This window comes from Schistocerca piceifrons, chromosome 1 (genome assembly GCF_021461385.2).
Source record: "Schistocerca piceifrons isolate TAMUIC-IGC-003096 chromosome 1, iqSchPice1.1, whole genome shotgun sequence".
Lineage (NCBI taxonomy): Eukaryota > Metazoa > Arthropoda > Insecta > Orthoptera > Acrididae > Schistocerca > Schistocerca piceifrons.
In genome coordinates this window covers 1,052,070,912-1,052,084,451 of record NC_060138.1, presented here as the reverse complement: position 1 = coordinate 1,052,084,451, position 13,540 = coordinate 1,052,070,912, and the positions used below count along the sequence as shown (strand labels likewise).

The following is a 13,540-nucleotide window of genomic DNA, read 5'->3' as shown; positions in this document are numbered from 1 at the left end:
CAGAACCTGAATTCATCCGAAAAAATGACATTTTGCCATTCGTGCACCCAGGTTCGTCGTTGAGTACACCATCGCAGGCGCTCCTGTCTGTGATGCAGCGTCAAGGGTAACCGCAGCCATGGTCTCCGAGCTGATAGTCCATGCTGCTGCAAACATCATCGAACTGTTCGTGCAGATGGTTGTTGTCTTGCAACCGTCCCCATCTGTTGAGTCAGGATCGAGACGTGGCTGCACGATCCGTTACAGTTTGCGGATAAGATGCCTGTCATCTCGACTGCTAGTGATACGAGGCCATTGGGATTCGGCACGGCTTTCCGTATTACCCTCCTGAACCCACTGATTCCATATTGTGCTAACAGTCATTGGATCTCGACCAACGCGAGCAGCAATGTCGCGAAACGATAAAATACAATCGCGATAGGCTACAATCCGACCTTTATCAAAGTCGGAAACGTGATGGTACGCTCCTTACACGAGGCATCACAACAACGTTTCACCAGGGAACGCCGGTCATCTGCTGTTTGAGTATGAGAAATCGGTTGGAAACTTTCCTCATGTCAGCACGTTGTAGGTGTCGCCACCGGCGCCAACCTTGTGTGAATGCTCTGAAAAGCTAATCATTTGCATATCACAGCATCTTCTTCCTGTCGGCTAAATTTCGCATCTGTAGCACATCATCTTCGTGGTGTAGCAGTTTTAATGGCCGGTAGTGTAGTATCTTAAGGGCAGTATCTCTGTCAGTGTAGACAGTAGACGGTACCTGAAGGGTGGCACTTCTGTCAGTGTAGACAGTAGACGGTACCTGAAGGGTGGCACTTCTGTCAGTGTAGACAGTAGACGGTACCTGAAGGGTGGCACTTCTGTCAGTGTAGACAGTAGACGGTACCTGAAGGGTGGCACTTCTGTCAGTGTAGACAGTAGACGGTACCTGAAGGGTGGCACTTCTGTCAGTGTAGACAGTAGACGGTACCTGAAGGGTGGCACTTCTGTCAGTGTAGACAGTAGACGGTACCTGAAGGGTGGCACTTCTGTCAGTGTAGACAGTAGACGGTACCTGAAGGGTGGCACTTCTGTCAGTGTAGACAGTAGACGGTACCTGAAGGGTGGTACTTCTGTCAGTGTAGACAGTAGACGGTACCTGAAGGGTGGCACTTCTGTCAGTGTAGACAGTAGACTGTACCTGAAAGGCGGGACCTCTGTGGCCGCGACGCGCCTCACCACGTCCGCCGGCGCGAGGCCAGCTTCTGCCCATGGTGGGTGCCTGGCGTGCAGGGCGAACAGCACCATGGCGAAGGCGTACACGTCCGCCTTCTGGGAGCCGCCGCCCCACGACGGCGCGCGCAGCAACTCAGGCGCACGGAACAGCAGCCCTGCGCAGGAAATCACACAATCTTACAGCCAAAATTATACAGTCTTCAGAAGATCTTAAGCTAATACTGAGATCGGGGATCAATGGAAGGAAATGGAGAAAAGCCCTCGCATTTATAACCTCGTTGTAATATGGAGGTACTACGACGTTTTAACGAATGTCATCATCTTGTGTCGAGACATCAACGCGAGTTCACTGTAATACACTCAAACCGTTGTAGCACTGTTTTGGCTCAGAGACACGGACAGTTATACTGATGAAAGTGACATCGCCATCGGGGAAGATATCAGGTGTGAAGGGATGCAGCTGGTTAGCGGCTGTCAGCGTGTCATCAATAACTAAAACACACGTCCCATGTAAGCGCAGGAGAATGTCACCGAAAGCGTAACACTGCTCCAACTAGTTTGCGTTCGTGGTGCGGTGCACGTTTCGAGCAGCCGTTCACCTCAATCACGGAGTTTGTGGAGAAAAAATGTAGGAAAAATGTGAATTACCGAAGAGCCGACACGTTACCTTGATTCACGGTCGAATCCCGATGGTCCGTACACAACATGTGGTTCATGCACGATGGAGCTCCTGCACATTTCAGTCGAAGTGTTCGTACGCTTCTCAACAACAGATTCTGTGACCGATGGATTGGGAGAGGAGGACCAATTCCATGGCCTCCACGCTCTCCTGACCTCAACCCTCTTGACTTTCATTTATGGTGGCATTTGAAAGCTCTTGTCTACGCAACCCCGGTACCAAATGTAGAGACTCTTCGTGCTCGTATTGTGGACGGCTGTGATACAATACGCCATTCTCGAGGGCTGCATCAGCGCATCAAGGATTCCATCCGACGGAGGGTGGATGCATGTATCCTCCCTAACGGAGGACATTTTGAACATTTCCTGTAACAAAGTGTTTGAAGTCACGCTGGTACCTTCTGTTGCTGTTTGTTTCCATTCCATGATTAATGTGATTTGAAGAGAAGTAATAAAATGAGCTCTAACATGGAAAGTAAGCGTTTCCGGACACATGTCCACATAACATATTTTCTTTCTTTGTGTGTGAGGAATGTTTCCTGAAAGTTTGGCCGTACCTTTTTGTAACACCCTGTATAATGCCAGGATTCGATGCTTTACAACAAACTGAACCGTTCTGTGATGAAAGATACTAGTCCAGTGGCAACATTTACTCTGTAACTTTCTGACAAGCACACACGCACACACACACACACACACACACACACACACATACATACACACACAGGTTTCCGCTTTAACAGTTTTGGAATAATCTCGTTTCCGACTCGTGATGAATTATGTGACTTCCCGATACTTTGCTTCAGCGCTATACTTCATCTGCAATCCGCTTTTCGCTTTTATCATAGAAAAGCAACAAATCAAAAGAAAAAAAGATAGAAACTTCGACTAACCTAATCTGCTGCACAGCGCAAGCTATGGGCTCAAAGTCTGGCAAGTTGCCTTAGGCTTTGGCGCGGAAAAATCCGTTAAATGTTCCGAGGGCGGAGCGGCTTAGTGGAAGCTTCGCAACTGATAACGTGACACAGTTTCTTTTCGTGCGATTAATATTTGTATTTACCAAGCTGCAATTTTGTTTCTACTTTTTTTAATTACTTTCGGCAGGCACTAATTTGTGTATTTTATCTGGTAATATTTAGCATGTAATCTGAAGGCAAAATTTATTGTCATTTAGTCTTTCATACGTTCAGACAGGATAATCTTATTATCAGCGAATCACAGTACTATTTCCTTTCCATTTTGCATTTTTGTTTTTGTTCTGAAATTTACTTTTTTTCCCTGTGTTGTTCACCTTTGCAGTACATTCATAATAAATGCTTGTCTTTTTCCTTTCTCAGTTTTATTGTTCCCACACTGTTTTCTCGACGTAATCTATAGCTTCTTGGTCTGTTTCAAAATTGAAGTAGTCTCTTTTCAGTATTTTGAATAAATGCTATCTGTTAACATTCATTTTACAGTGGAATGAAATAGTAATGTGCTTCCTACTTACTGCCGGTTACCATGCATCTGTTTCGGTTGAAGGTACGTGGAATACCTCTACAGACCTTCTGGCTGGTAATATCCTACGGCACGGAACCACCCATCAGTATACATCGTTCTAGAATATTAGACAACGGAAAGTTCATACACAAATGGCTATTGCGGGCCTTATCAGTGAATCTGAAACTGACACAACGTAAAATATTCCAAGATAATTCCTATCAAGTACCGCATAAATGAATACAATGAATAACTGAATAAGGTAGAAGCATTTTCTGAGATCATAGTTTAGATTTTAAGTAAGTATAAATTTATTGCACTAACGGAGAATGACATTGTACGTGACCTGACATAAACAACATCGATGATATCCAAGTTCTTGTACAATGCAATGAACTGCATTTACCGATGTATGCTTGATAGAGTTGAAGGCCTTGCCAGGTTAGCTGAGAGCGCTAATGCGCTGCTTCTTGGTCTCGGGTAGGCGGGCCGGCACTGGGTCGAATCCGCCCGACGGATTAACGACGCTGGCCGGTGTGCTTGCCAGCCTGGATGTGGTTTTTAGACGGTTTTCCTCATCTCACTAGGTGAATACCGGGATGGTCCACACGTCCTGCCTCAGTTACACGACTGGCAGACATTTGAAACATGTTCACACTCTTAGGTGATTTCCAATGTATGCTGACAGCTTGGGTACACTGATTCCATCCTGGAAGGGTACGTTGTGGTGGCAGGAAGGGCATCTGACCATCCCTTCAAATTAACCATGCCAAACCGATTGTAACAATGCCGACCCTACGAAAAATGCGGAACAAGGCAGAACCAAAAGAAAGAAAAATTCTTGATAAAGTTGAGGAGAGGGTGGAAAATTAACTCCTACACCAACATCAACTGCGATATTGCGATCTGATTGAAACTACCAATTGTAGAAGTATGAAACCGGAATTGGATGCTGTAATTACGCATCTGTTGTTTGAAATTGATAAACAATGTTTTATTCCAAGTAATCTTCGTTGTTATTTATACAGTTCTCTCACCTCTCCGGCAGGCTATGAATGCCACGCCAAAAAACCTTTCTTCCTTTGAAGCAAACCACTGAGCGATCCATTTTCATACATTTTCATACGAATTGATGCGTTGTTCAGCGAGAGCATGTTCCAGTGAAGCTAAGAGATGATAATCGGACGGAGCAAAATCTGGAGAATAAGCCGCATGCCCTAATATTTCGCAACTGAACACCTCGATCGTTTCCCTGACCCATTCTGCTGTGTGTGATGGGGCGTTATCATGGAGCAATAAGACTTCGTGTTGCGTTTTTACCATATTCCGATCGTTATAACGTAATTCTCGATTTAAATCGATCATGTTGGTAGCGATCAGTGTTAACGGTTTCACCAGGTTTTGGCAGCTAGCAATATAAGACACCCTTTTGATACCACCAAACATAGAGCATTCTCATCTTTCCAAATCGATTTGGTCTTGTAGTGGATGTCCGTGGTTTGCCTGGATTCACCCATGATTTACGACGCTTGGCATCAGTTTTTCATCACCTGTCACTATTTGATGGAGAAACGACTTTCTTTTGTATATGGAGAGCAGCATTTCACAAGTGGTCTTTCGATTTGCTTGCTGTCTTTCAATCAGTTCATGTGGAACCCATTTTCTCACTTTCTGCACCTTTTCCATAGCTTTCAACAGAAGAAAAGAGGCTTTCTGCGTCACATTCAATTGTTCCGCGAGTTCCTGTTGAGTTTGAGTGTAACCTTCAGCCAATAAGGCCTGCAGTTCGTTGTATTGGGACGTTTTCAGTAGTTTCCCGCGCTCGTCGTTTCTCACGTCAAAATCACCACTTCTGAATTTTTTGAAGCACTCCAACGCTGTGTTTTCCAACAAGCATGTTCCTCGAAAGCTTCGACAAGTACTCGATGCGATTCTGCAGCAGTTTTCTTCAAATGATAACAGACAACCAATGCTGCCTGCAAGTAGTAGTTCATAGGCAAAAAACTCGATATATTCAGGGTTTGAAACAGATACCGATGTATGGAACTTGGATTACCGTGTGTTGATGTTCGTCGTCACGCGTTACTGGAAGCAGATGGCGCTTCCGTCGCGGTCTGACGTGCCCTAAACTGACGGCTAGCACCATATAGCCGGCCGGTGTGGCCGAGCGGTTCTAGGCGCTACAGTCTGGAACCGCGCGACCGCTACGGTCGCAGGTTCGAATCCTACCTCGGGCATGGGTGTGTGTCTTGTCCTTAGGTTAGTTAGGTTTAAGTAGTTCAAAGTTCTAGGGGACTGATGACCTCAGCAGTTAAGTCCCATAGTGCTCAGAGCCATTTGAACCAAGCACCATATAAAGGGAAATTCCGGTTTCATGGTGGTAATTAACGGCAGTGACTGTGTCCCGAAAAGCTGCAAACTATTACGAAATGCAAATTGGACAATGGCGCTGGTGTCTGAAAGTGCTCGTCGCGCACGGTGAAAATCCACCTTCAAAATTCCAACAGTGCCGGAGCTGCAGAATGCCCACCGAAAACCAGGTGCAGTCAGGAATGTGGCGACCAGTACACCTCATGGACGGCTAGAACGGTAGACCTCCATCTCGTTCTCCACGTTCAAGTTTCGAAACCTTGCTCCAAAGCCTATGACGGTCCTCGATCCAACACCTGCTGAGGCCTAGCCCGAATCTTGCTCGTACCATGACATCCGCCTGAATGTCCTCTCCACCGCTTCGCCATGAATTTCCAAAAACATTCCATATGGAGGCTAAAACGACCAATAACAATGCGTCACTGCTTCCATATTGCAATCTCTAAATTCTCCGCTCTCCGAAGACGGGCAAATTGTCATCCTTCAGTCCTATCGCTATATACGACAAGGAACAGGCGCCAACCGTCACATCCTATGGCATCAGAGTCAGCGCCCAATCAAGGAACTGTTCCTCTACTCGCACGGGAAGCAGCTTGGTGACGGTAACCGCATGACTGTACAAAAGGCGGCAGCTGTCCGGGCGACATTATAACAGGCATCCCGCTGTGCCTGTCCATTTCAGCCACCGGAACGAAATGCTTTTTCGCGATCCTAGCAGATACGGTTCTCGGCAGGAAGGTCCACAGGAAACAATAGGCGGATTCCTGGAGATTCAGACGAACGCACTCTCCACAGACAGGAGCCATTATGAAGGCGCCGTCGTGACTGGGCTAAAGACGTTGTAAGAATTAAGTCTAGAGCCTCTGGGTCTACTAAGAGATCGTCTCTTCCTGAGGATAGGGAAAAACTCCTCCATACCCCGTCCCCCGCAGCTTGGCCCATGTTCGCCAGCGTAAGTTCCACTGCACGCAGGTATGAAAGCGGAACCGGAGCCAGCAGGATCATTCGAATCCGACATACCAGCGGCCGCTTGCCTTGATGATCCACGAAGTAACGGCAATAAGGCGTCGTTCTTTTTCGCCATCTACACGCATGGAGCTTTCCTTTGCCTAGTTGCAGCCGTAACTGTTCACCTAAAGATAAATGCTTCACCTACAATTACTTCATGCAATAAGCTACTAATGAACTTACTGCTCGACCCTCCTTAACAGACATTTATCGTTCACAGTGTTATCAGAACGCGATACAAGTACCATATTCAGGTCATGTGTGTTCATGACCTGAATAATTAGAGTGAAAGAAGGGTGAGCGCAAAGGATTTTCCAACTTTCACTGATTAACATTAAAAGAACTGCTATGCTAGCGCGACAGTAGGCAAGTAATTGTCTAGATAGTTGGTCTTATACATATACATGCGCACTTGAAAATTTCACACAATTACTTAATTTCCAGCTTTGAACTTTTAAACTACAATAACTTATGAAGGGAATGAAAAGAAATGGTGAATAAAATCTTCCGCACTTGCTATTAAATACTTCTGTTAAAAAATTACACCGGTTTCGCATCAATAGATGCATCCTAAAGTGAAACGTTTTTTAAAAAGTCGTGGTGCGGCAGGGTGAGTTCTTAGAGCCAAGTCCCATCGTTCACCGCCAAGACAGAAACTGAGGTCTTCATGACGAACGATGGGACTTGGCTCTAAGCAATCACTTTGTCGCACCATGACTGTTTGAAACCTGTCATCTGAAGATGCAAAACCAGTAATGACTTTTTAATGAAAGTATTTAACAGCCAGTGCGGAAGATTTTATCCACCATGTGGAATTTTGGGTGCGGTTGTCCGGCCTTAAAACAACGTGAATGAAATAATGTGAACGAAACAGTAGCAATTAAATCAGTGAAGATGAAATCATATGAAATGGTGTCACTGTCAACCATTCAGATATGCTGGATATGAAACATTTATTTGAAACAACGTTATTCCGCCACAAAAGAAGATTTAAAAACAATAATGTGCGCATTTTCTAATAACAATTTCAGGGTGACTTGTTTGATATTGATGACTTTGAGGCAAATAAAAAAATTTGCTGGTGGCTTTTAATTGTGTGCTTTACTGCATATCGTTACCAGGTGACAAATACATTACTGGTGCCATCAACCTTAGATTAGTTTACACATTATGCCGTGGTAGAAGGTCCAGTAAGCTTTAAGGTTGCATCTGGTTCAGACTGGACCAGAAGCCATCCTAAGTGGTAGTCATCTCTTACATTCACAATCATAGCTGTAACTGGCCATCCACGTGGTGTTGACGTCTCTGAAATTAAATGGAACACCTTTTGTGCCATAGCAAGATCACTCCAAAATTTTCTGTTTTACGTGGCAGGTACGCCCTTACATTTGACTGACTAGCTTCCAGCCTTCATCGCACCGTCAGGTTCCTTCTCTTGCCAATGAGTAACACCCTTTCTTACCAGAATAAAAGCGGGTATTTCCTAAAATAACTACTGGATTGGACCAGACGCCAGCCAACTGGTAGTCTCGCTTATGTTCACAATCAGCGCTGTAAGTGACCGTCCATGCGATACTGAAGTCTGACATCAGATGGAGCAGAAATTGTTCCACAATGAGAGTGCTCCAAAGTTTCCTGTTTCATGTAGCAGTTAGAGAAATTCGGACTAGGTATGTCCCCACTTTTGACTAACCTGCTTGGGGTCCTCATAGCACCAGTCATGTTACTTCTATTGGCAATGAGGAACACATTTTCTTCCCTGTATAAAAAACATGTATTTTCTACACAACGTTACCTCTTAATACATTCCAGCATAATTTTTTGTTTGCTGATATTTCAGAAATAATCAGCGAATTCTTTGTCCCATTAGACAGTAATATTTCACTCCCTCAGGACAGAAATCTGGGTCATCCATACTGTTCTATCGCTTACCCAGAAAACTTACAACAGCAAGGGACCCTTCCTGCAACTATGTGTACAAAGACGCCTGGAAATGCTTTGCTGGGACGTCATTGTCTGGAGAGATACAGATTTTTGTTTTGTTTTCCAGATCTCCCTATGGGTGCAGGTATTTACGAATCGCACCAAACGTTTTTATGAAAACTTTCATGTTGAGGAGCTCATTTGGGCGAATATTGTCTTCAGTTTTCAAACAGAATGAAAATAATGGCTTCAGTATAGGTGCAGCAAAAAAGGCAGATGTTAGACATGTTGATTGTTGGCTCTCATTTTGAAGGACTGAACTGCTTGTTCTGGTATGTAAAAGGCAATATCCTGACTTACTGACTGACTCATCATCAGACAGCCCGAACTTGGAATGGGAGAAGGTGTGGATATTAAGAAGGGATTTTTCGAAATTCCACCTCTAAGGGGCTAAAATATGGGATGAATTTTATAATGTCGCTATTAAGGCAATTTGGGAGCTAGACCTGCGAAAATTAGTATTTGGTTTCTTGGTCAGAAATAAAGAAATACATTTTTGGAAATTTAACCCCATTGGGGGTGAAATAGTGAGTGAGAGTTCTTTTTTAAAATAAATTATTATTAAAGAACTAACAAAGCATTTTTAAAACTACATCTATGAAAGTTAGTATTTAACTTCTCGATTACAAATTAAAACATAAGAGTTTCAGTGGTTTTGGAAATTGAACCCCTAAGAGGATGAGACAGGGGATGCGATTTTTTCTAAAAATATTTTATTATGAAACCATTTCAAAGCTAAATCTTTGAAAATTTAAATTTGGCTTCTCAGAAATAAAAAAGTACATGTTTCACTATTTTTGGAAATTCAACCCCTATGGGGGCTGTGTAGATCACGTAACTAATGAACAGGTACTGAAAAGAATTGAGGAGAAGAGAAGTTTGTGGTATAACGTGACTAGAAGAAGGAATCGGTTGGTAGGACATATTCTGATGCATCAAGGGATCACCGATTTAGTATTGGAAGGCAGCGTGGAGGGTAAAAATCGTAGAAGGAGACCAAGAGATGAACACACTAAGCAGATTCAGAAGGATTTAGGGTGCAGTAGTTCCCACCGTGGTTCAACAACAAAGTTAGGAAACTACTGCGAAAGCAAAGAGAACTTCACTGCAAGTTTAAACGCAGCCAAAACCTCTCAGACAAACAGAAGCTAAACGATGTCAAAGTTAGCGTAAGGAGGGCTATGCGTGAAGCGTTCAGTGAATTCGAAAGTAGAATTCTATGTACCGACTTGACAGAAAATCCTAGGAAGTTCTGGTCTTACGTTAAATCAGTAAGTGGCTCGAGACAGCATATCCAGACACTCCGCGATGATGATGGCATTGAAACACAGGGTGACACGCGTAAAGCTGAAATACTAAACACCTTTTTCCAAAGCTGTTTTAAAGAGGACGACCGCACTGCAGTCCCTTCTCTAAATCCTCGCACAAACGAAAAAATGACTGACATCGAAATAAGTGTCCAAGGAATAGAAGAGCAACTAGAATCATTCAACAGAGGAAAGTCCACTGGATTCCACACAGAGTACGCGAAAGAACTTGCCCCCCTTCTAACAGCCGTGTACCGCAAGTCTCTAGAGGAACGGAAGGTTCCAAATGATTGGAAAAGAGCACAGGTAGTCCCAGTCTTCAAGAAGGGTCGTCGAGCAGATGCGCAAAACTATAGACCCATATCTCTGACGTCGATCTGTTGTAGAATTTAGAACATGTTTTTTGCTCGCGTATCATGTCGTTTTTGGAAACCCAGAATCTACTCTGTAGGAATCAACATGGATTCCGGAAACAGCGATCGTGTGAGACCCAACTCGCTTTATTTGTTCATGAGACTCAGAAAATATTAGATATAGGCTGCCAGGATCTACCTTTCCTTGACTTCCGGAAGGCGTTCGATACAGTTCCGCACTGTCGCCTGATAAACAAAGTAAGAGCCTACGGAATATGAGACCAGCTGTGTGGCTGGATTGAAGAGTTTTTAGCAAACAGAACACAGCATGTTGTTATCAATGGAGAGACGTCTACAGACGTTAAAGTAACCTATGGCGTGCCACAGCGGAGTGTTACAGGACCATTGCTTTTCACAATATATGTGAATGACCTAGTAGATAGTGTCGTAAGTTCCATGCGGCTTTTCGCAGATGATGGGGTAGTATACAGAGAAGTTGCAGCATTAGAAAATTATAGCGAATGCAGGAAGATCTGCAGCGGATAGGCAGTTGGCGCAGGGAATGGCAACTGACCCTTAACATAGACAAATGTAATGTATTGCGAATACATAGAAAGAAGGATCCTTTATTGTATGATTATATGATAGCGGAACAAACACTGGTAGCAGTTACTTCTGTAAAATATCTCGGAGTATGCGTGCGGAACGACCTGAAGTGGAATGATCATATAAAATTAATTGTTGGTAAGGCGGGTACCAGGTTGAGAATTATTCGGAGAGACCTTAGAAAATGTAGTCCATCAACAAAGGAGGTGGCTTACAAAATACTCGTTCGACCTATACTTGAGTATTGCTCATCATTGTGGGATCCGTACCAAATCGGGTTGACGGAGGAGATAGAGAAGATCCAAAGAAGAGCGGCGCGTTTCGTCACAGGGTTATTTGCTAACCGTGATAGCGTTACGGAGATGTTTAGCAAACTCAAGTGGCAGACTCTGCAAGAGAGGCGCTCTTCATCGCGGTGTAGCTTGCTGTGCAGGTTTCGAGAGGGTGCGTTTCTGGATGAGGTATCGAATATATTGCTTCCCCCTACTTATACCTCCCGAGGAGATCACGAATGTAAAATTAGAGAGATTCGAGCGCGCACGGAGGCTTTCCGGCAGTCGTTGCTCCCGCGGACCATACGCGACTGGAACAGAAAAGGGAGGTAATGACAGTGGCATGTAAAGTGCCCTCCACCACGCACCGTTGGGTGGCTTGCGGAGTATAAATGTAGATGTAGATGTACTTGGTGATGAAGAAGCTTCCACAGGATAGAGTAACATGGAGAGCTGCATCAAACCAGTCTCCTGACCGAACACCACAATAACATCAACAACATGGGACTGAAATGGAGGATGAAAGTTTTTATGGAAATATTTCATTGAGCTTCAATATTTTGAACATGGCTGCACTACAACAACGGTCAATGTACAGTTGCTCTAATAGACAGCCGACCACTTGCCATAAATGTTGGTTGTCAAATAATATCTACGATGGTTTCGACGGATGTAAACCAGTCTTCCTCAGCAGGAAAAACAAACTTCAAATAAGCTGTCAGTCAGTAAAGCTATTTCCACATGAATGTGTCGGAAATGTTGTGTATGTCAATATGTAAAAGTTGAGCCCTAGAATCAAGGGCTTGTCACATTAGTTAAACCAGTCTATTAATATAACAAACCATTTTAATAGCTACATGTTATTTGTCTGTACTACTGAGGAATGTGGGTTTAAATCCGCCGGAACCATAGTAAAAGGTTATTTGAAAGCCACCATTTATTGCAACTGGTTGGCTGTCTATTACATCTGCTATATCATTTTACAAAAATGGTTCAAATGGCTCTGAGCACTATGGGACTTTATTCCTGAGGTCATCAGTCCCCTAGAACATAGAACTACTTAAACCTAACCAACCTAAGGACATCACACACATCCATGCCCGAGGCAGGATTCGAACCTGCGACCGTAGCAGTCGCGCGGTTCCAGACTGTAGCGCCTAGAACCCCTCGTTCACTGCAGCCTGGTTAGAAATAAAAAAAAAAAAAGGTGTTTCAGTTTCTGGAAATTCAGCGCCTAAGGGAGTGTTACAAGGGATGAAAATTTTTCAGAAAATATTTCGTAACATTGAAAACATTTTAAAGCTAAATTTATTAAAACTGGTATTTCACTTCTTGTTAGGGGACGAAAGTTGCTATGGCCTATGGAAATATCTGCCGGCCGAAGTGGCCGTGCGGTTAAAGGCGCTGCAGTCTGGAACCGCAAGACCGCTACGGTCACAGGTTCGAATCCTGCCTCGGGCATGGATGTTTGTGATGTCCTTAGGTTAGTTAGGTTTAACTAGTTCTAAGTTCTAGGGGACTAATGACCTCAGCAGTTGAGTCCCATAGTGCTCAGAGCCATTTGAACCATTTGGAAATATCTCCGCGAGAACGTAAAAGGCATTAAGCTTATCCATTATGGATATTTTCGAAACCGTGACTGTTAATTGAATGTAAATAAGTTAGTACATAAAACTGCAACCAGTCACTTTTTTGAATAATTTTGTTTTATTCCATGAACAGGTTTTCGAGCCTTTTCAGGCTCATCTTCAGATGGTTTCTGGAAGTTACATAATTGTTTTTAGCATGATGTTGCGTGCTGGCTCTGTGACAAGGACATGGAACACGCTTTAATGTATCGCCATGACAATTGTTTATCTGTCGATACGCATGCAAGATTTAGTTTTTTACTTACTGCGACAGTAGGGACGGCTTTTGTCTGTTAGTGTCAATCTGTCTACGTCCATTTTGATGGTTTCAAAATGGGAGCAGACCGATGGAAACTATTGTTTACATCATGTTTTCTGTTGTTCTCATCAATCAAGTACACTATTTTATATTTAACTGAGACTGCCAGCAATCTCATTTTCCGTTTCTCTTTTCCCACTTTGTCTCCCCTTTTGCTTTTTCAATTTTACTCTTTAATTACGTCGACATTCATAAAAAAATTGTTGTAGCAGAGTAGTTTCTTTGAAATCCAATATTTATTATGTAGTTTACTTAAATATAGTAAGGTAAAAAAATATGTCCAGTCACTCATTAGCTGATTAATACAGCCGAATCGGGATCA

At 43.6% G+C, this 13,540-nt stretch overlaps 1 protein-coding gene across 1 annotated transcript in view; it reads right to left on the bottom strand.

Annotated features, from left to right (window-relative positions):
* Positions 1-13,540, bottom strand: part of LOC124796481 (guanylate cyclase 32E) — an 823,982-nt gene that overhangs the window by 127,779 nt on the left and 682,663 nt on the right. The window contains exon 16 of the mRNA XM_047260702.1: positions 1,181-1,370. Within this exon, the coding sequence (XP_047116658.1) occupies positions 1,181-1,370 (190 nt within the window). The remainder of the gene's footprint in view (positions 1-1,180; positions 1,371-13,540) is intronic.